The following is a 23,278-nucleotide window of genomic DNA, read 5'->3' as shown; positions in this document are numbered from 1 at the left end:
TATCATACAATGGCAAAAAGGTGCTGGCTCTACTAGATTTACCCCCTGAAGCCTTAATGAAACACAGGAAGCTAAGGCTCTTCGTGTCAAAATTGCATGCTGCCAACATACACTTCAGATGAAGTCCTGCGTCGGATATTTTAGTCTTTAAAAATGGAGCCATGAATAAAGCGTCTGATACAGAGACAGGAAAAACATTGTTGAACTCATTAGCTTTAAAACTGACATCTTCGGAGGAAGAGGAATTATCAAAAGACGACTCCACCGGAGAAAATCTGTTGAGTGGAGACTGATTAGGCTTGCCTCAAGCTACAGGGACTTTCTTTTTTCTTAGGCGCCATAACCGTTTGCATTTGAACTACTGTTGAAATTGTGTCGTCACTCTGAAAATTTCCACGGTTCTTTTTAAGGGCCGTTAATTTTTGAAACTACAGATATGTATAGTTATAATGTATTGTTATAATAGTTGCAGTTAGAGTGGATGGTGTGAGTTTAGATCAGTGAGCATAGGGGGTTGTATGTTATATGGGTATGTGGTGAATGTCTATTTTTGAATGGTTTTATGAATGGGAATAGAGTGGAATAACAGTGTGTGTCTTGATTAGTGAACGTGAGTGGGTGTATGCTAAATGGGAAAATGATGTTTGTTATTTCTGAATGGTTTAATGAATTTTTATTAATTATCAAAAGACGACTCCACCAGAGAAAATCTGCCGAGTGGAGACTGATTAGGCTTGCCTCAAGCTACAGGGACTTTCCTTTTTCTTAGGGGCCATAACCGTTTGCATTTGAATTGCTGTTGAAAATGTGTCGTCACTCTGGAAGTTTGCGTGGCTCTTTTTTTAAGGGCCGTTAATTTTGGAAGCTACAGATATGTATAGTTATAATGTATAGTTATAATAGTTGTGGTTAGAGTGGATGGTGTGTTTTAGATTAGTGAGCATGGGGGATGTATGTTATATGGGTATGTGGTGAATGTCTATTTTTGAATGGTTTATGAATGGGAATAGACTGGAATAATGGTGTGTTTCTTGATTAGTGAATGTGGGTGGGTGTATGCTAAATGGGTAAGTGACGTTTGTTATTTCTGAATGGTTTAATGAATTTTTTATTATCCTTTTTCAGATCGGAGGGATAATTGATCTTGATGCATGGCTTTGAGTGGTCACAGTAGGATGTTAGAATGTTAACGTGTGGATGTACGATGGTTAGTATGAGTGATAGGTTGAATCTGGAAGTTACTTGAAGGGGTTTTGTATTGGCAGAATGAATTGGGGGAGGGGGGTGGATTGTTGATTGAGGTCTAATAGGGTATGGAATGGTTTGAACATAATTAACCTAACTTAATTCACTTTATAGTATTTGATGGAAATTATTAAGGAGACACGAGAATATTATTTCTACTTAGCCTGCTTAATGACAGTGTTTATACAATGTTACTAAATTGCTTTTTATTCTATTTCTATATATATTTGCGAAATCCAGGGATATATATGGATGTGTGATATTTGTTTTTGAGATGCAGTAGGGGATAGAATGATGGTTACGTTACTAAAGCTATACTTATCAAAGTAATACTGTTACACTAAGTGTCTTACATAATGTTATGGATTATATCTTTTCTTTTCAGGACCATAAGGAGTTCTTGGAAAAATTGAATTTTTGTGTATTTATAGCTGGTACCTTACATAATTCGGCTGTTTCTGATTTGGTCTAACCGGAGTATGAGTTTGGTTGTTTTTCTCTCCTGTTATAGGGGGGTTGTGATGGAGTTGTAACAATAATTGTGTGTAACTGAAAGCTTGGATACGATAGCTCCCCTTGAACAACCAATTAGTTTCACTTTAAGGGAGTACGTTGGGTATTGCTCCCTTGTTCTCCTAGTGATAGGGGGTTGGTGAAACTGAGCCCTGAGGGTGGGGAGACTGCTTTTGTCTTTGCCTTTTTGTTTCTATAGTTAACAGGCTTTTAATTCCTGTTAGACTATCAGCACTATTGGCTAGTGCTGGTGTTTGTTAGGGGCAGTTGTGCTCCTGTTAAACTAGTTTTTCTTTATTACATAGTTGGGCACATTGCCCTTGGTTTACTGGTTGTTGCAATATGTCTAGCCATATCAAAATCGCATCGCGGAATTGTAGAGGTTTTAAAAATCCTATCAAACGTAGACGCATCACCAACTACCTGGAAAAGAAAAAACTTAATATTGTATGTTTGCAGGAAACACACTTAAAGGAAAAGACTGCTAATATCTTTAAATCGCGTTGGTTTCTTCAATCATATCAAGCTCCTGGCACATCCAAAGCAAGGGGGGTGGCTATTTTAATTTCGAAACATACTCCTTTTGTCTGTCATCAGACCAAAATAGATCCCAAGGGCAGATTTTTATTTGTCAAAGGTGAATTAGATGGGGTGGCCACTACTATTGCTTCAATTTATTTCCCCAATAGCGGACAAATTGACTTTCTTAAAAAAACGTTCCTAGAATTACAAAGCTTTCAACATGGCAATGTACTAGTGGGAGGGGATCTAAATTTTGTAGTAGATAAATCGATGGACAAGTCAAACCATATCAGACCTGCAAAGGGGTACTCATCCACTCGTACGGAACTGGGCTCTGTTATAAATAACTTTAATTTGGTTGATACTTGGCGTACTCTACACCCTAACACTAGAGATTATTCTTTCTACTCTCCAGTTCATGATTCTTACTCAAGAATTGATTTTCTTTTAGTCTCCCAGTCTCTGATTAACAGTTTAGAAAATGCAGAAATAGACATCAGAAGTATTTCTGATCATTCGTTGGTAGGCTGTGATTTGATAGCCCAGGATCTAGATGGGAAAGGTCCTAATTGGACTCTAAACAAATTGTTATTGTCTAACGAAGACTTAAGTAAAAAAATTGAAAAGCACATCCATTCTTATTTTGATTTAAATACCAAATGTGGGGTTTCTTAGGCATATGTCTGGGACGCCTTTAAGGCGGTTATGAGAGGCAATTTTATTTCTTTAGCGTCGGCTTGCTACAAAGCGCGAAGAAATCTTTGGAGGATTTAAATTCTCATATAGCGGCTCTTCAAAATAAGCATTGTAAGTTTAGGGAGAGAAAAACACTACAAAAATTAAATCAAGCCAGAAAACAGTTAGAGCTGTTAGAATTATCTTCTATTCAGAAACTTCTTTTCCTCAAACAAAGATTTGCAATGAAAACCTCTAAATCAATTAGATTCCTAAAACTTCATATAGCACAGAAAGGTCTCAAAATTTGATTCACGCTATACGAAATTCTCAGGGTGCTATTCATTCTTCCTCTAGAGAGATTTCGAAAACTTTTTTTGATTTTTTATAAAACTCTATATGAATCTGGCAATCCAAATTCACAGAATATTGAGAATTATTTAAGATCCATTAATTTCAATGCCATTCTTACAAATGACCACGCTTCTTTCTTAGATAGGCCCTTTAATTTGACTGAACTAAATGTGGTCATTTCAAAAATTAAGAATAATAAGGCTACTGGGAGGGATGGTTTTCCAATTGAATTTTACAAACATTTTAAATCTTCTCTATTAACCCCTTTACTAGATGCCTGTAACTCGGTCCTGAAAGAAGGTCGTCTTCCTCCTAGCTGGCTGGAATCCCGAATGATTCTAATCCCCAAGCAAGGAAAAGACAAACTTAATCCTGCCTCTTATCGCCCTATCTCGATTTTAAATCATGATTTTAAATTTTTTTCGTCTTTGTTAGATGAACGTTTGAAAAAAAATATCACTCAATATGTTCATCCTGACCAGGCCAGTTTTATGCCGGGTCGTTCCATCACCAACAATAGTCGTAAATCACTAAATCTGATTCATGGGGCAAAGTTGTCTGCTTCTTCTTCATTGATCCTTTCTTTAGATGCCGAAAAGGCATTTGATAAGGTTGAAATCAATTATTTAAAAACTTTACTTAAATTTATGAATTTTGGTCCTGGTTTTCTGAAAGCTATCTCTGCAATCTATAGTGCCCCATCTATGCAAATCGTTACAAATTTTTTTAGGTCAGATGAACTACACCTGTATAGAGGTACTCGCCAGGTTTGTCCCCTTTCTCTGCTTTTGTTTGCCCTCTCTGTAGAGCCCTTTGCATTTGTAATCAGAAATTCTCCTGAAATTACAGGTATTTTGATTAATAAGGCAGAATACAAAGTAAGTCTTTTTGCCGATGACATGGTTTTTATTTAACCAATCCTCTCACCTCTTTAACCTCTCTCAAAAACAAACTTGATGAATTTAGTAGTCATTCTGGCCCAGGTAGTAGCCACTGCCAAGTCCGCATTTTTTCATCTTAGGTGGGTGAGGCAGTTGGCTCCCTTCCTGGAGCAGGACGATCTGGCAACAGTGATCCATGCAACGGTCACCTCAAGGTTGGATTACTGCAATGCCCTCTACATGGGGCTGCCCCTGTGCTGAACCCGGAAGTTGCAGCTAGTGCAGAACGCCGCCGCTCGGCTGTTATTAGGGCTCCCTAGATGAGAGCACATTCAGCCGGGCCTCTGGGGACTGCACTGGCTGCCAATAATATACCGAGTCCGGTACAAGGTGCTGGTTATTACCTTTAAAGCCCTATATGGCCTAGGACCTGCCTACCTTAGGGACCGTCTCTTCCCATATGTCCCCCAGAGAGTACTGCGACCTGGCTCTCGAAATCTGCTTGTAATCCCCGGGCCAAGGGAGGCTCGGTTGAAGTCAACCAGGGACAGGGCCTTCTCAATTACAGCCCCTTGCTGGTGGACCCAGTTACCGGAAGAGGTCAGGGCCCTGCGGGATATTGGACAGTTCCGCAGGGCCTGTAAGACAGTCCTCTTCCGGTTGGCTTATAACTGACCGGCACCAAAATACTGAAGGAAGTTTATAGATAGCACACCGATATGGACTGATGTATCGATATTAATGTTTTAACTATGTAATTACTATTGTATTTTAATTCTGAATTTTATTGTTAGAATTTTTATGCTGTGAGCTTCCCTGAGCCTGCTTCGGTGGGGTAGGGCGGGATATAAATCAAATCAAATAAAAATAAAATAAAAATTAAGTTTAACAAATCAGAAATTTATCCTATTAATATCTCCCTAGATCTGCAGGAAAGGATTAAGTCTTCTCTTCCTTTCAAATGGGTTACCAAAACTTGGAAGCACTTAGGTATTTTGTTTCCATTGAATCTGGCAGATTTATATCAAGTTAATTATGGTTCAACATCTAAATATATGATTTCTACTCTAGGTGATTGGTCTAAACTAAATTTCTCAATACTGGAAAAAATAGATCTTTTTAAAACATTACTTCCCCAATTATTGTTTTTATTTCAAAACCTCCCGATTCCAGTTCCAAAGAAAGAGCTCTCAACATGGCAATCACAATAGACCTCCTTTCTCTGGAATAATCGGAAGCCCAGAATAGCGTCGCTTTTGGCAAAACCTTATAACAGGGGAGGTTTAGCAGTTCCACTGATAGATAAGTACTTTTTGGCAGCTCAGCTAAGATGTATCGTTCTTTATGCTTCTCCATTTTCTACCCCTGCTTGGGTGCAAATTGAAAAGGCTGACCTACCTAATATTCTTTTACATGAATTCATTTGGTACCCTAAGGCTGATAGAAAAGAGTATGTCATTTCGAATCCATTTTTAAAGTATACGTTACAATTGTGGGACCAATGGAGAAATGCTCTATCTCGGCTTCTTCACCAGTAATGGCATTCTTGGGTCAACCATAGTTTCGTCCAAGTAAAGATAAAAACCAATTTAGAGTGTGGAGGGACAATAATATATTTAAGCTTACTGATGTTTCAAATCAATGGAAAATTGTGTTCACACTCTCAATTGGAAAACAAATTCAAAATCTCTATCCCGTGGTATCAATATGCACAAGTGGACCATGTATTGGACCAAATAATACCAATTATTATGACTAACAGAACGCTTAACCTGCTTGAGAAACTAATTAATAAAGGAAATACCACTATAAGAGGAGTAATCGCTATTATCTACTCTCTTCTAAATCAAACTCTCTGGAAATGTATAGCCAGTCATCAAAATATCTGGCAAAGAGACTGTCAAATTTCAATTAATAGAGACCAATGGGAAAAGCTGTGGGCATTGTCTTTATTTAAGTCCAAATCTTACTATTTTCAGCTACAGAATTATAAAATATTTGCAAGGTGGTATGTGACTCCTTATAATCTTTTTAAAGGTAAAGTGAAGGTTGACCCAAACTTCTGGAAAGGTTGCCGGCAAACTGGAACTTTCCTTCACTGCTGGTGGGAGTGTCCTGAGATTAAGGCTTTCTGGAGGAGTATTCTAGAAATAATATCAAATAAAGTTGGGAGCATTATCCCATTGACACCTGAAGTGATACTGTTGAATTTATGGCCTGATTCTGAGCTTTCATCTCTAAAACGAGAATTAGTTGCATTATTACTTTTGGCTGGAAAGATTGCTATTGCCAATTGCTGGAAACAAACTAAAAGTCCCACCCTTCAAAGTTGGAGCAATAAAGTCTGGGACATATTAATTCAAGACAAGTTAGCTACCAGTATTTCTTTATTAGACAATGCAAAAGCGGGAGACTGGTTTACAGAAAAATAGTTTTGTTTTCTTGAATATGTTAATAATAAGAACACTGCATTTGGTAAAATTCCGGTAAAATATATGAATTTCATGATTTATTAATTTTTTGACTGGTGGACAGATACTTTCTCCTCTTTCAATGGTGGTTGGTGTACTGATATATATGTACTGGTATGAATTGTCCCTTTGATAAGGCATGTGATGTATGTATAATTTTTATTTATGATGATGGTTTTGTTTGGTTTTTAATTTGGGTTGTTGTTATATATTAAAAAGTTCTTAATAAAAAATTTAAATTAAAAAAAATTCAATGAAAATAAGGGTGTCCTTTCCAAAATTTCAAAGTAAAATTAAAACATTGCCCCTCCCAGCAATGGCTAGAGAGGATGGAGCTGATCCATGACATCACAACCCCTTTAAAACACTAAAAAAATACTGTGGCAGATGTAGCTTCTGGGGATAGGCAGGGACCAGAAAAATTGAGGTCCATGAACCACACACTTTCACAGACTTTTGCAGTTTATGAACCAGTTTATGATTCATGAGGTCCGTGGGGACCTGGAAGTGGATTCAGCTCACTTCTGGGCTGTGCCACCTCTGCAACACACTGTCAGTGAGCTCAAGAGGCATTTAAATCCTTCTCCTGCTCACCTCACCACCTTTTCACCTCCTTTAACTGACTAGAGCATTTTCAGTCTTTGTCCTGAATTTGAGGGCTTTTCTTCCTCTTGATTAATTTATAAAGTCATATTTGTTTGCATACCTGAGAAATCCCCTGAGTAGGTGACCTCTACCTTGCCTGCTCATGGTCTCTTATGACCATAACTGGGATCAGCCATGACTAACAGATTGATAAGCATTAATATCTATGCAACTCTAACCTTTTTTCTGTGGCTTTGTATTCCTGTCATACTGAATACTTTCCACTTCACTTTCTGTTGCATCCTCTTTTGTGGGAGAAGAATGTGTCTGAGGTGGTGCGTTATGAGAAGTTTGCTCAAGAATCCTTTCCTGATCATGTGTTGGAGACAAAGTTTTCTTCACATTTTCAGGTTCAGCCTGTGTAACTCCTTGAACAATAGGCTAAACAAAACAATATAGTGCTTTAATTAAAATATTAATTTCATTCTGTGGACAATGTAAAGAAACATTAATAATATTTCAACTTAGCATTTATGTCTCCTGTTATATCTACATTTAGACATAAGTAAATCCGTAAGAACAAAAAAGCTGTACCTGAGAAACATCTTTTTGTAGAGCTACTGATACCCCAAGAGTGGGTGCCATATCCAGAGGCATTGGGGGCAGTTTTTGCCGGGCTCTACTAGGTGGTACGAGAATAAATGCTCCTTCAATAGCTACAGGTTGATGACGGATATCCACATTTCCTTTCTTCACCAGTCCAGTAAGAAGTACTTCAGTGCTTCCAAGAGATTGGTCCCCACAGCACAGATGGATCTGTGTTCAAAAAAAGCACCATGAAAACTGAAGTGTAAATCACATTTAGTTGTGTAGGCGCTAAATTGTTTAGATACTTCACAGAAGCAAAATCATTACGTAGAAAGAGTAAGTTCTTTAAGAAAAGAGCAGCTAGGAACCTAACACAGCAGCAGATTCTAATCTTTCCTAAACACTGGTTTCCCTGAGTCAAAACTTGGCAACAGACTTCAAGTGGTCACATTAATTAATGTGCATGGCAAGTCAGGATTCCCACTCTGCAAGGAACACAGAAAAAGAAGACTAGAAAGTTAATGTGACTCGCTAACCTACACTGGAGTCTGATCCTGAGTTTTACAGGTAGTAATGTACACAGCCTTAATCATTTGCTACTGCAGTTGCTGGCAAAAAAATTAAATCTGTTTATGGCATAGGCCCTTTTCACACTTACCAGTGGAAACCAGAAGGGAATCGGTATTGTGCCGCCTTGCAGTAATCCGAGACAGGGATGAGAGTTTTCAGAAACATGGGTTTTTTTCCGGTAAGGTTCCATGATTGAAGTGAGCCATTTCACACTGTTCTGCTTTTATCTCGCTTCCACCAGCGCCAGCCGTTTTCACGCCCTTTTTTGCCCACCGGTGCGCTATCACCCATCCATGCCCACAGTCCTGCCATGATCTGGTGGCTGATCACCCAGAAAGGTCATGGCAGACAGCCTTCTTGACTTAACGCTTCCTTCCCCCTTCAGTATTCTATGAAGCTCCTTATAAAAGGGGCATGTGACTTTTTTATTTCCAGGATTGGAATTATGTGCAATTACCCACCTGTATTCTGCTCTCAGGCTTTTGATTTTACTCCTACATTCCTCTGCTGTCCTGTCATGGCCACATTTGGCCATCTCAGCTGAGACTTTTTGATAGCAAGCATAATTCCTACGGGATGTCTGCAGAGCTTCTTGGATTTCATCATCTCCCCATACTGCTAGGAGATCCAGAATCTCCTGCTCACTCCAAGCTACACCTCTTGACCCACTCATCCTCCTCACAATTCCTGACAAACCACTCACCAACCTATTAAACCAGACAATCAGCTCACCAACTACAACCCACAGAAATCTGTGGCTTCCTCCCCTGACATTTATACCTGCTGCAGCTTGGCACAAGTCGCTTTCCAGCCAATAGCCTGTGAGCATGGATGGGTGCACATCAGGCTGAGTTAGCAACATCTGTCTCACCAATCACTGTTGGTCTGTTTTCCCACCGAAACCTGCTGCCCTATGGGCAACCCCTCTCCAGGTGGCAACAGCCCCCCCCCAAAAAAAATGGGCCTCAGAGTCACCTACAAACCAATCACATTCCCCTGACTCCCATGTGGGCATGGAAGTGATAGCAACAGGTGACAGACCAATGCCTGGTGCCGTGATCTCCCGCTTGAACTGTATATCCAATGGGGCACCAGTTAGCAAGTTTCAGTGGCGATGATCTCTGGCATCTCAATGGAGCCCAGCTATCCCTATGGTGGTGCTGTTGTGAGACGTCGCTATAGCAATCTTAAAAGACGTTCCCCCCCCCCCCCAAAAGTTGGAGATCGGGTGCAAAAGGACGCAAAAACTGCTTCCGGATTAGATACTGGACATTTCACACAGCGCCCCATACCAATTTCAACCTGGAAGGAGGTGTTGAAAACTGGAAGAAGCTGCTCTTTGTTAGTAACGACTCAGGCATGCCTCACTACCAGGACAGCCGTGGGACTGTGTGAAAAGGTGACAGTATTCTGGTAGCAGCCAGTTACTGAGTCGGGTCTGTCTGAAATGCCAGCAGAAACCCGTTACTGTTCAGTAACTGACCAGCTTAAGAACATAAGAGAAGCCATGTTGGATCAGGCCAATGGCCCATCCAGTCCAACACTCTGTCACACAGTGGCCAAAAAAAAATATTATATATATATATATATACACACACACACACACACACATACATACATACACAAACACACATATATATATACACACTGTGGCTAATAGCCACTGATGGACCTCTGTTCTATATTTTTATCTAACCCCCTCTTGAAGCTGGCTATGCTTGTAGCGCCACCACCTCCTGTGGCAGTGAATTCCACATGTTAATCACCCTTTGGGTGAAGAAGTACTTCCTTTATCCATTTCACCCTGACTGCTCAGCAATTTCATTGAATGCCCATGCATTCTTGTATTGTAAGAAAAGGAGAAAAGCTTCCATACTGGAATACTTAGGCTGTGTGAAAAAGCTCATAGTGTATGGTACAGCCAGGAGATCCAAGGATTGTCTGGCAGCCTTAAGTTTTAGCTCTTTTTTTGATGAGCTAGACTTATTCTTTGTGCTGAGAGCACCATGACTGACCCAAGGTCACCCAACAGGCTTCAAGTGGAGGAGTGCAAAATTGAACCCAGTTCTCCAGATTAGAGTCTGCCACTCTAATCTGAGAGCCAGTTTGGTGTAGTGGTTAAGTGCGCGAACTCTTATCTGGGAGAACCGGGTTTGATTCCCCACTCCTCCACTTGCACATGCTGAGTTGGCCTTGGGTCAGCTTTCATAGAAGCTGTCTTTGAAAGGGCAGCTGCTGTAAAAAACACTCTCAGCCCCACCTACCTCACAGGGTGTTTGTTGTGGGGGGGATGGTAGAGGAGATTTTGACCGCTCTGAAACTCTGAGATTCAGAGTATAGGGCGGGATATAAATCCAAAATCTTCTTCTTCACTCTTAATCACTATGCCACACTGGCTCTCACATATAAGTGGCATGGCCAAACAGAACTGCTACCTGCTACTGAAGAGAGGAGAACAGGAAGCCCTTATACCCTGAGTATGCATGGGCCTGCAGAATTCAGATGCAAATGACAAGTTTTAGCTCATTCTTCTCCAGGTCCACAACTTTAGCATGCATGCTTTATGACACTAGTATTAGTTATCCACTTTTGTGGGAAGAAGGAACTCATATCTGAGTTCTCTGTCCCATTCAGAAGCATATTAAATAATTAACTTCTGTAATCTACTACACTCAAAATGTGAAACAGCTACTGATTTCAATGGCCTTCAATTCAAAAGCATAGGACAAATTCATGGAGACCAGGTCTAACAAAAGCTGCATGAAACCAGTATGTACGGCAATTTGGACTGAAGATGCTGCGGGCAAAAATCATCATCATCTTCATTCTTCCCTGTGAGCTTCCAGATTCATAGGAATAGCTGCTCAGAATGCTTCTTATGTAAACTCATTTTTTGAAATAGTTATCAAAAACTATCACGAGTCTTAAATCTTTGTATATTCATACCTGGCTGAGTCAGTTTATTAACTAAATGCTGCAAGTACTAAAGCAATTGAAATTGTTTTCCCATACTTTTCTTTAAGAGAAAAAGATACATTTCATTTTGAAGTTTGTGACCTCTTTTTGTTCAAAACACAGCAAATGAAAGTAATTTAACTAGAGCAAAAAAATTTCTCACCTGCAACTTTGAGTGTGTTAAAAAATAAGCTCTTAGAACTTCAATGCTGCTGCGAATTCTAACAGATGCTCTCTCTGGCTCAAAGTTTGGATTGATCAAATCAGTAAATGGTTCATTGGTCACATCATTGCCCAATAGTGAGTAATAGAAAAAGAACTCCGTCTGCTGTTCTGGAAGTTTTACTGTGGTAGGTATTAGCTATTATAAACAAAAAGGAGAAAAATAAACCCTGGAACACTGCAGGTCTTCAGTTGAGGGTGTTTTTGAAAAATGCTTCATATTTTAACAAATATTTCCAATTATTCAAGATTTTTAACCTTCAGTATTAACAATATAAAGCAACCAATAAAACCTGTGTGTTCCAGAGGTACGTTGCATTAGAATAATCAACTCATCTAATCTGCTCCCATCATGAAAGTAACACTATTATTTGAGGGTTGTGTAGGTTCTAAAGGGGGCCCATTATGAAAACAAACATTTTAGAAGAACCTATAACAAAATCAAACAACAGGAAGAGGAACAGAATAATCAATCTTAAGCACATTTCTCCACATGCCAATATCCTGTAACCTATAAGTACTACTAAAAAATAAAGTTAAACTAGAAAGTGGTACTAAAAAGGTGAATTCATAGATTGTGAGCCTAGCATTTCTATTTTATCAGAGTTTTTAATTAATTTTATCAGAGCATCTCTATTTTATCAGCTGCTACCTGTTCTAACTGTGTAGCAAATGCAATTGTAACAGACAAAACAAAGTAGTCTTTGCAGTATTCTGCTGGTCCAATTTGATGATATCCTTCCTCCTTGTTCAGCACTGCTACAAGATTTTTGGAGTCCAGCCCAGGTAGAGGTACTGCAAAACAAAAACAATTTATTTGTCAAGTTTTGGAAAAAAATATCACATAAATATTTACATATAAAGTGTTGGAAAATACTTTGAGATGAAATTTATGGAAGATAGAGTTATTAACAAAATACAATCTGTGCTAGGCTTTTATACAGGTAAATTAAACTAATTATATATTAATTCAGTTACAAGTCCACCATAAGGATTTTATCATGAAGCAAATGATGTCTAAACATAAATTGTTCAATCATGTCAAAGTCTCCACATTCGTTTTTTCTGTAAGCAAATAAGAGGAACTGCAAGCAAATATGAGAACAACATCTAGTTCACTGTCCATGTTCATATATTGTGAGCCTAGCATCTCTATTTTATCAGAGTTTAATTTTATAATTATATGACCATAAATCAAAAGACATTAATACAGCTGGTACAAGAGAATAAAGCTATAAAGGAGATGTAAGCAAGCAAACTCACCATTCGCAACACTCCACTGAGGTTGTACTTTACTAATCTTGACAAAAGAATTTAAAGAAGCTTTGAGATAGAGAGTTATATGAAAAATAAAAAGGGGAAAAGTGAAAACAAGAAAAATGCTGACAGAATAGCTGCATATATTATCCCCCCCCCCCCCGTTATATTACTGAAGCCAGAATCAAAATTGGAAATAGGGGAGAAGGATGGCATTTTCTTAAACTTAATATTCTGTTACTAATCCTAAAGCTTCTTGAGGATATGACAGGATAAAAATCAGATTCCATGAAGAGGTGGAATTATTAGAGAGATGAGAAAGCAAATGATCATTAGTACAGTGAATTTGCAAATAACTAACAAGGATATCTTCATGCCAGTTCCCAGTATATAATCCTGTTTGGTGTAGATCTCATTGTATTACTCACTTGTTATATCTCTGGGAGGTGCTTCCTTTGCTTTAAAACCATCCACTGATGCTTTGGTATCAGTTTCTAATGTTACACTTAGCTGCAATTCAGATTTAAATTTCGGATATTTATTGCTGAGTAAAGGATACCATTTTGGTGGCTGAACATAAGAAAACATTAAAAAGTAAAAATAAATATGCAATGTAGTTATCAGATAGGTTACAAATAAACTACAGAACTATTAAAACTTATAATTAACACAAAGCCAACACATCACTGCACTACATGTGAAATATGTCAATTGTTCATGGGAGGATTTTGATTTATTCCACTGAGGCAATTAGGATTGCCAGCCTCCTCTCACTTTTACAACTGATCTCCAACTGAAAGAGATCAGTTCCCCTGGAGAAAATGGCTACTTTGAAGGATGCACTGCATGGCATCGTACCATGCTGAGGCTCCTCCTCTCCCCAAACCCTGCCCTCTCCCAGATTCATCTCCCAAGTCTCCAGGTATTTTCCAACACAGACCTGGCAATCCTAGAGGCAATTCCCCCAGTTAGTTAAATCAAAACAGAATCGGAATTTCACTGCATTGCCACAGGGCAATCCAAATGTCAAGGAATTGGAGATAGGCAGCGAGGCTTTTGCGAAATTTTTTGCAGACAAGATCCAGTCGCTCCGCCGCGACTGCCCTGCCAATTTAGATACAGTAAGTGAACTCAAGGCCCAATGCGTGTCTTCTGATTTGACCCTGGACTGCTTCGACCCACTCAGCTTGGAGGAAGTTGACAGAATCCTTGGCACTGCACGACCAACAACTTGCAATCTGGACCCATGCCCCTCCTGGCTAATTACGGCCTGCCAGGAGGAGCTAAGATGTCCTATACGGGACATCATAAATAGATATCTTTCAGAGGGCTCTTTTCCAACACCCCTGAAAGAGGCAGTGGTCCGCCCTCTCCTGAAAAAGGCTACATCAGACCCGGCCGAATTGGCTCATTACTGGCCGGTCTCAAACTTGCCCTTTTGGGGCAAAATTATAGAGGGCTGTGGCGGTGCAGTTACAGGACTTTCTGGATGACGCTTCCACCTTAGACCCATGCCAGTCCGGCTTCCGCCCGGGCCATGGTACGGAGACAGTCTTATTACCTTTAAAGCCCTATATGGCCGAGGACCTGCCTACCTTAGGGACCGCCTCTCCCCATATGTTCCCCAGAGAGCACTGAGATCCAGTTCCCAAAATCTTTTAAAAATCCCTGGACCAAGAGAGGCTAGATTGAAAACAACAAGGGAGCAAGCTTTCTCAGCAATGGCCCCCTGATGGTGGAATCAACTCCCAGAGGAGGTGCGAGGTGAATCAGTTTCGCAGGGCTTGCAAAACCGCCCTCTTTCAGCTCGCTTTTAAGATGGAACCTGGCTAAATTGACTTCTAGCCATCCTATACATGTTTCTGAATTGTAGCACCTTAATTAATAACTCATAATGGCTGTTTTATCTAATGTTTAACTTTACAAATGTAATTCAACTGTATTTTAATCTGTTTTATTGTACTGATTGTATTTTATTGAAATCATGGTTATACCATGTCCTGTGAGCCGCCCTGAGCCTGCCTTTGGCAGGGGAGGGCGGGATACAAAAATAAATTTATTATTATTATTATTTGCTTTTTTAAAAAAAAAAAAAGCAAGAGACCAAGACAGAAGTAACCCAGCAATACCTGCGGGTACGCATGGATATTCCCTCCTTTGTCAAAAGGATAACCCACAGAAATCACCCACGTACCAAGTTATATCCACCCTACATGGTCAGGTGTATAGGGGTCCATGAGCACAGCAACAAACAGGCACTCTTCTGCATATTGGAATTGGGCTAGAATTCTACACTCAACTGTGTTTTCATCTGTTCATGGAAATCTTTCTGCTGCCACAACAGAAATTCATTAATGCCATGTCTGGCATGTATCCCTTCAGAATGAGGGGGGTACTCATGACAGTGCTTTCTTCAATACAAAAATAAAATTATTCCCAGTTTCATTTTGGCAGAAAATATTACTCCCATTTTATCAACCATGTGAAAAAGGTAAGCTGAGAAAGTGTGATGGGTCCATGGTCTCCCAATAATCTCCTTTGCAGAATAGAAGGGATCTAGTCTGTTAAGCCTTCTCTCCAATATGACTAGTTTGCTATGGTATGCATTTTTAATGTGTTAGTATCCATTTATTTGACCAGTCAACATGAAGTGATATGCCAAGTCTGAAATTGTACACCTCAGTTAAAATTTTGCTATTTGATTTATCATTTTTAAAAAATCATGCTGGGATATTTGATATCAAACAATGATTTCTTAAAATCACAATGTAAATAATACCTGCTTCTTCTCCTGAGCAGCTCTTAAATCTAGTACTATATAACCTACAATCTCCTTCATAGAAGTCAAAGAGTCTAAAGCAAAACACTGTAACTTGATAGGTGTACGCTGTAACCTGCAAGAAAATTAAAATGCAATTTAATTTGAGGAGAGATTTGTAAATATGTTTATCAGTTTGTGCCCTAACCTGGATAGTCCAGGGTAGTCTGATCTTGTCAGATCTCAGAAGCCAAGCAGGGTCAACTGTGGTTAGCATCTGGATGGGAGACCACAAAGAAAGTCCAGGGTCAGAACACAGAGGCAAGGAATGGCAAACCACCTCTCAACATCCCTTTTTTTGAAAATCCCACAGGGTCACCATAAATCAGCTGTGACTTGATGGCAAAAAAAAAACAAAACGTTTGTGGTTCCCTGCTAGTATGCACGCCTTGTGAAGTTTTTGCACATTTAGCAAATTAACAGCAAGCTTGGGAAAGGCAAAACAGCAATACCAAACAAAAATATATTGATTTTACAATCTAATCTCATGTCTATGAAAAAGATAACAAACACAAAGCTTCTATCTATGCAATGGGCTCCAGACAAATAATACCAATTACTGTATTCAAGGAAGAAAGACCCAAGACACAGGGCAACAAAGATGGCTCTTTTCAGTGACTGCCCTAGTTCACTCCCAGAAACCTATGATTCATCCTTTGTTTTTTTAAAGTACAGTCTACTATAATTATGATACACAAAGTTCACCATAAGTTGAAGATAGAATACCATATTTTCAGTTGAAAAGATAATTTAAAACACTAAGAAAGTAACCTGTGCTGATGAAGTGCTTTCCTGTCCAGCTCCCAAGCCAATTCTGTGGCAAATTCAGGTTGATCTGTATGATCAACAGGATCTGTAGCTAGATGTTCACCATCAAACTTGGCTTCTACCACAAGCTTATGCTTTGGACGTTTAGGAAAATAACGCCCTGGAAAAAAGAAAGACCTACGTTTAACTGGAATTAATTGCATAAACTACTAAGAGTAATCTAATCACTCAATTCTAAACATGTATACTCAGAAGCAAATCCTGCTGCCTTCATTTTAATTCATTAGGATCAAAATAAATTTCAGACTGGTCTGCAAAGCTGAAACAAGCATTCATAAAAGCACCCAAATGTTAGGGGATGTAACATAATCTCTCCAGTACAATATATCACAAGAGCAAACACTTAGTTGATCCTGAAAGGGCATGAAAATTACTAAAACTGACTTAAAGGTTGTCAGTCCCAGTTCACACAAGTTAACTCTAGCATCTTATATTGTCTAACAAAGGCTCTAGGATTTAAAGAGGATGAGGTAATTTATGTTATGGACAAAAAAAGAGGCCTTTTAAATAATCTACTGCATTTTATGTATTTATTAGGAATAAGGCCCATTGTGAAGAAAAATGCAACAGGCTCTAGAAAGAGGCTCTGGGTGAGTGCCTTCCTCCTTGCCATCTTCCCATCCACCCAACTGAAGGCATTCACTCCCCCCATCTCAAGGGATGCTGGTCTCTGCCATCTGAAGAGCAGTTGTAATTCTGAATGATCTCCAGCTGCCACCTGGATATTGACAACAGTGATTCCCCAGGAAGAAATGTTATTAAGAACATAAGAACATAACAGAAGCCATGTTGGATCAGGCCAATGGCCCATCCAGTCCAACACTCTGTATCACACAGTGGCCAATAAACACCCCCCCCCCCACACACACACAGTGGCTAATAGCTACTGATGGACCTCTGCTCCATTGTACCTGTCTGAAGTCCCAACCTTCCTTAAACCCCACCCTTTCCAGGGCCTACCCCTTAAATCTCCAGGAATTTCCTAACTGGGAGTTGGAAACCCTATCTCTTTCCCTTTATCTGCCCCTCTGACATAAAATGCCTCTGACTTCAGGTTTCTATCACCTCCCCCTCTATATAGGCAAAAGACAGTTTTTCTTCATAGTGGGGTGGGGGCCAAGGCATCTTACATCATTCTCCTCTCCCCACTTTGATCTGCACAACAACCCTGTGAGGTAGATTAGGCCAGAAGTGTGTGGCTGGTCCAAAATCACCCAGTAAGCATTGGACCTGCTGGGCTTGCAAACTCCCCACTTGGAGTGTGATTCTGTGCTTCACATCAGTCCTGCTATGCTGGCATTGTCAAAATGGTGCTGGGTTTTACTGAGGGGATACAGTAAAAGGAATGACAGGATTGCCCACTGGAAACAATGGGAGCCAGAAGTGCCAACTGACTTGCATGGGCTCTATTTACATACATCACACATACATACATTGGGGAGGGATGGTAGCTCAGTGGTAGAGCATCTGCTTGGTAAGCAGAAGGTCCCAGGTTCAATCCCCAGCATCTCCAACTAAAAAGGGTCCAGGCAAGTAGGTGTGAAAAACCTCAGCTTCAGACCCTGGAGAGCCACTGCCAATCTGAGTAGACAATACTGACTTTGATGGACCAAGGGTCTGATTCAGTATAAGGCAGCTTCATATGTTCATATGTTCATCACAGCACAAAATAGTTCCAATGAAAATACAAAGTCAACTGTAAATTAATGTCTCTGGATCCAGTTTGGTGTAGTGGTTAAGTGCACGGACTCTTATCTGAGAGAACCAGGTTTGATACCCCACTCCTCCATTTTCAGCTGCTGGAATGACCTTGGGTTAGCCATAGCTCTTGTAGGAGTTGTCCTTGAAAGGGCAGCTGCTGTAAGAGCTCTCTCAGCCCCACCGACCTCACAGGATGTCTGTTGTGGGGAGAGAAGGTAAAGGAGATTGTGAGCCACTCTGAGACTCTGATTCAGAGTATAGGGCGGGATATAAATCCAATATCATCATCATCTTCAGACAAACTGGTCTGGGGCTGGAATAACAGGTCCCAAGGTGGAAGATGACCCTAGAAATAGAATTAGTGCTCTGGGACTGGAATGACAGCCCTCCCAAGTGGAACGACAGCTCACTGGAGTAGCAGAAGTGTTCTGGGAGTGAAATGATAGTATCCAGGAGTAACAGAAGTGCTGGGCCCTGGTACTGGGCAAATTGCACTGGTTCTGCTGTGTTTAAAAAAATGGCCCCCTCTAGAAAGAGGCTCTGGGAGAGTGCCTACCATTGTTGCTGTCTTCCCACCCACCCACGTGAAGGCATTCACTTCCCCCTCATCCTTGGTGTCTTCTCACCCCCTATCCTAATACCACCCACCCAAAACACTTCTTCCTCTTAACTACTCTGCACTCTTGGCATGCCACTACCCCCCCCCATTCACTCACCCACACCCAACTGTCTTCCCACCCACCCACAACTCTTGGTATTCACTCACCCGCCACCTTTGCCATCTTCCCACCCACCCAATTGAAGGCATTCACTTCCCCCCACCTCGAGAGATGCTGATCTCTGCTAACTGGAGAGCAGTTGTAATTCTGAGTGATCTCCAGAAATCACCTGGAGATTGGCAACAGTGATTCCCCAGGGGAAATGACATTGTACCTGTCTGAAACCCCACCCTCTCCAGGCCCCACCCCTTAAATATTCAGAAATTTCTTAAAGAGCTGGCAACCCTATCTCCTTCCTTTTATCTGACCCTCTGACTTCAGATTTCCACCGCCTTCCCTCTCCTTGCAGCCTCTACATAAGCTGTCTTTCTCCACAGTGTGGGGGGGGGGGGGGGACCAAGGCAGCTTACATCATTCTCCTCTCACAACCCCATGAGGTAGGTTAGACTGAAAATCTGTGACTGGTCCAAAATCACCCAGTCATCTCCCACAGCCAGAACCTCGGTCTGGTAGGCCCCACTCTGAAGCCCTAAATCCTCTGCCCTCCTCACTCCACCACAGAACCTGGAAATGGCAGGATTTGTCAGGACTGGCCCCAGTGAGTTCTGCCTCAGAGGCCTGTAGTGAGACCTTTCAGACCAATAGTCTCTCTCTAATGATGTTGTTGGCCTTAAGCACAGGACTTCAGTCTCTCTCTCTCTCTATGTGTATTTGGTCTGTTGGCACAGGACACCATTTTTTCCCCTTTCCAAAGGAGTTCTCAGCCAAGTTTGGTGTAGTGGTTAAGTGCATGGATTCTTATCTGGGAGAACCGGGTTTGATTCCACACTCCTCCACTTGCAGCTGCTGGAATGGCCTTGGGTTAGCCATTGCTCTGGCAGAGGTTGTCCTTGAAAAGGCAGCTGCTGTGAGAGCCTTCTCAGCCCCACCCACCTCACGGGGTGTCTGTTGTGGGGGAAGAAGATAAAGGAGATTGTGAGCTGTTCTGGGTCTCTGATTCAGAAAGAAGGGCGGGGTATAAATCTGCAATTCTTCTTCAATCAAAGGAAGCTTTTCTCTGGCTTGTTTGCCGCCTTCTCCCTCTGTCATTCTAGGTTAGGGTTTCTTTCTCTGATCTGTTAATCGGTGCAACAGGTGGCTCAGTCAATGGGAGAGAAGGGATAGCCAGTAACTGCCAGAACTAAGGTTGGTTGCATTCACTGAGAGAATCAGCTTTGTTGGCTAGCAACAGCCACTCAGGCGGGAGAGAGGCGCAGGCTGAACCATTGGTATGCAAGTACTCTTGACTGATAGTTTGACGGGCCAAAGACTGATGCAGTGCAGTCCCACCCAATCAGGGAACTGGGATTTCCCAACAAGAAACCAGTTTTATGTCTATAGATTCTGCCTTATAGCCTATGCATGTGGCTTAGGGTAAAAGCAGAACTAATGTTACTCCACAGAAAGAAGACTATGACAAGATGTAATGTTTCAGAATGATCTTGGATTTCTAAGCATATTACAGAAGCTGGCCTAAATGCTGCAAAGCTATTCTGAGGTACATCTCCCATAGACCTGCATTAGAGAACAGAACTATCAAAGGGGGGGAGAAGGAATGGCTGATTTTTAAGGAATCCTTACACCAACCAATCCATAGCAAAAATGGATTATAGCAAAACTGGCTTTGAGCTATGAAACCCTTTGAATATAAACATACACTGGGGCTGCAATCCATGCAGTTACTTGGTAGTAAATGCATGTGAATTCCTAAGTAAGCATTCATAGAACTGAGCCATTTGTTTTGATATCTGTGGAGCCGCCAACGATCAGGAAAACACAACTGAAGAATGAGTAGAAATACAATACTTATTTTTCCCTCTGCTAGCTATACCCATAGAGACTCTCTATGTTTTACTTTAATCATATGGAATTTTTTTACTAATTTTAACTCAGTGATGACCAGAGAAAAATTTCTAAAAGGAAACTGGTGTTCAAGACTGCCAAACAGTTCGGCCTTACACTACTATGTTGGAGAAGGAGAGGGTTGCCACCATTAAAAAAAGATGTACTGTAGACATATTCAGGAATGCTCTTATCATTCGCACACATTTTAAGAAGACCTGAGCTGAAGATGCTGTGCTAGGGAACGGAAATAAGCAACCGAGGATCTCCAAACTCATTCAAGAGTAAAGAAACCTTCAGGTTATGTAGAATACTTCATCTGGCATTCGGGATAACTGGAAAGCTTCCGTCTGCTCTAAAGAAGGTGCTTTAGTGAATCATCTCTTTTTGCTGATTTTGCATTTAGTACTGCTCAGGATCATCCAAAGACAATCACTCGGACCTACATCCGGGAGATCATTCACAGGTACCGTAAGCGCCAGACGCCTGTTCCTTCTCTTTCGCCCACCCGGCCTTTCCAAAGGGAACTTCTCTGTCATTTACCTTCTAGGACTGAAACCACAATCAGAAGCTGGTCGGACTTGGAGCCCATTTTCCAGGCAGGCCAGCTGCCAGCCAAGGGGCCACGGAGGTCTCTGCTCTAGAGGATCGCCAAGTCCAAGATTGCCCTTCCGCGTCGGGTCCCAACATCAAACCTAGCAAGCGACTCGCTGATCCCGCCGGCCGGGTATCTTTTGGCGCTTCAAATTTGGTTTCAGCACCTGCTCCGCCGCTTAGCAACCAGGAGGCGTATGGCTGGCGCTGGAGGAGACACAGAGATTGAGAAGGACGGATAGAGAACGGCACTTTCGGAAGAGCCAATCGCTTCCGGATCAACCCTATTCAAAAAAAAATTCCTTGTCTTTTGCACTCTATGGCGATTCAGAGGCGTGAACGTCAGGGAAATGAATCTGCGGCAGCGTCATCTGTCGGCGTTGCAGCAGATTTCGCGGGTATGTGGAAGGGGACAGGTCGCTGCCCACGTGGGCGCTAGGTGCGGAGGGCCGGATTGGTAGGGTAAGGTTGAATTACAGTATGCACAGCTGAACAAAGTTAGAGTCCACTGGCACTTTTAAAGACCAATAAAGTTTTACTGAAGGTACAGGTATAAGCTTTCGTTTGCACACACACTTCTTCAGACGCAGTGAAATGGAAGTTACCAGTCCATACTGGTAGAGGGGGAGAAGTAAATTAGCATACAACATAATGAAGGTGCTTAACGGATTCAAGGACCAAACAGGAATAACAAGTTTAAATTTACATGATTACCATTTGTTTGGGTTTAATTCTGGGAGGGGGGGGCGAACAATGAAGGATTGGAGAATGATAGGCAAATGTATCTTTGTGGAATGCTGAGAGTAAGTAACTCAGGCACCGCCATTTGTCTCCCGTCGAGTATGGAGGCGACCTTATAGCATCGTCTTTGAAATGGGATGGTTTGCAGTGTAGAGTCATCTCCCCTGTCCCTAGACCAGAGAAATAGCTGTTGGTGTCTTCTTTTTATATACCATACACTAATATTATGTTCCTGGTAATCTAAGAACTAAGGTTAAATATTTAGTGAATTAAAAAAAATTGAAGCTGAATTAAGCATTAAAAATGTAATTCTGTCTTTCCCCCAGTTAAAGACGTATTTCGTTCTCAGTTACACATTACTTGTAATTCTTGTGTACAGGAGAAACTCTATCTTTGCCAATCCTCTCTCTGTTGAGATCTATTATCTGTGCTTGGTCTTCTGCTATTTTCTCTTCACTTGCTGTCCCTGAGCAACCTTATGACCCTGAGTGCAAGATGACTCCCCCACCCTGTGTTATATCTCAAAATATTTTATTATTTAATATACCTATAACTTACATGCCAATTTAAGATGACACCCTTTGATAGGGTTGCCAAGTCCAATTCAAGAAATATCTGGGGACTTTTGGGGTGGGGCCAGGAGACATTGGGGATGGAGTCATGAGCAAGGTTGAAACAAGTACAATTGAACTCCAAAGGGAGTTCTGGCCATCATATTGAAAAGGACTGCACACCTTTTCAATGCCTTCCCTCCATTAGAAATAATGAAGGATAGGGGCACCTTCTTTAGGGGCTCATATAATTGCCCCCCTGGTCCAATCCTTTTGAAACTTAAAGGGTGTTTTGAGGAAAGGCATCAGATGCAGTGCTACAAATTTGGTGCCTTTATCTCAAAGAACACCCCCCCCCCCGAGCCCCAGATACTGGTGGATCAATTCCCCATTATTCCCTATGGGAATTGTTCTCCATAGAAAATAATAGTGCCCAGTAGACATCCCCCCACTCCCACTTTCTGAAGTGGGGGGAGGAGCTCCAAACCAGGGAATCCCCTGCAGCCTCCCTTTCTCACACACACACACACTTCCTGGGTCTGGTTCCTCCACAACTTTACTTGCTCTGAAAACGAAAGCAAAATAAATGGAGGGTCTGTGCTCTGAC

General features: G+C 41.2%; 1 protein-coding gene across 1 annotated transcript in view; it reads right to left on the bottom strand.

Moving 5' to 3' along the window:
• The window catches only part of CEP120 (centrosomal protein 120), an 82,066-nt gene extending 60,450 nt beyond the window's left edge, over nt 1–21,616 (bottom strand). The window contains exons 1-8 of the mRNA XM_060235529.1: nt 21,329–21,616; nt 16,428–16,584; nt 15,618–15,732; nt 13,267–13,408; nt 12,234–12,376; nt 11,523–11,720; nt 7,841–8,062; nt 7,486–7,687 (exon numbers count right to left, since the gene is read on the bottom strand). Of these exons, the coding sequence (XP_060091512.1) occupies nt 7,486–7,687; nt 7,841–8,062; nt 11,523–11,720; nt 12,234–12,376; nt 13,267–13,408; nt 15,618–15,732; nt 16,428–16,584; nt 21,329–21,377 (1,228 nt within the window). The 5' untranslated portion in view covers nt 21,378–21,616. The remainder of the gene's footprint in view (nt 1–7,485; nt 7,688–7,840; nt 8,063–11,522; nt 11,721–12,233; nt 12,377–13,266; nt 13,409–15,617; nt 15,733–16,427; nt 16,585–21,328) is intronic.
• Nucleotides 21,617–23,278: the final 1,662 nt, after the last annotated feature.

The sequence above is a fragment of the Heteronotia binoei genome, chromosome 4 (assembly GCF_032191835.1).
Source record: "Heteronotia binoei isolate CCM8104 ecotype False Entrance Well chromosome 4, APGP_CSIRO_Hbin_v1, whole genome shotgun sequence".
NCBI lineage: Eukaryota > Metazoa > Chordata > Lepidosauria > Squamata > Gekkonidae > Heteronotia > Heteronotia binoei.
Note: the sequence above shows the minus strand (reverse complement) of the source record. Positions and strands in the feature narration are given on the sequence as shown.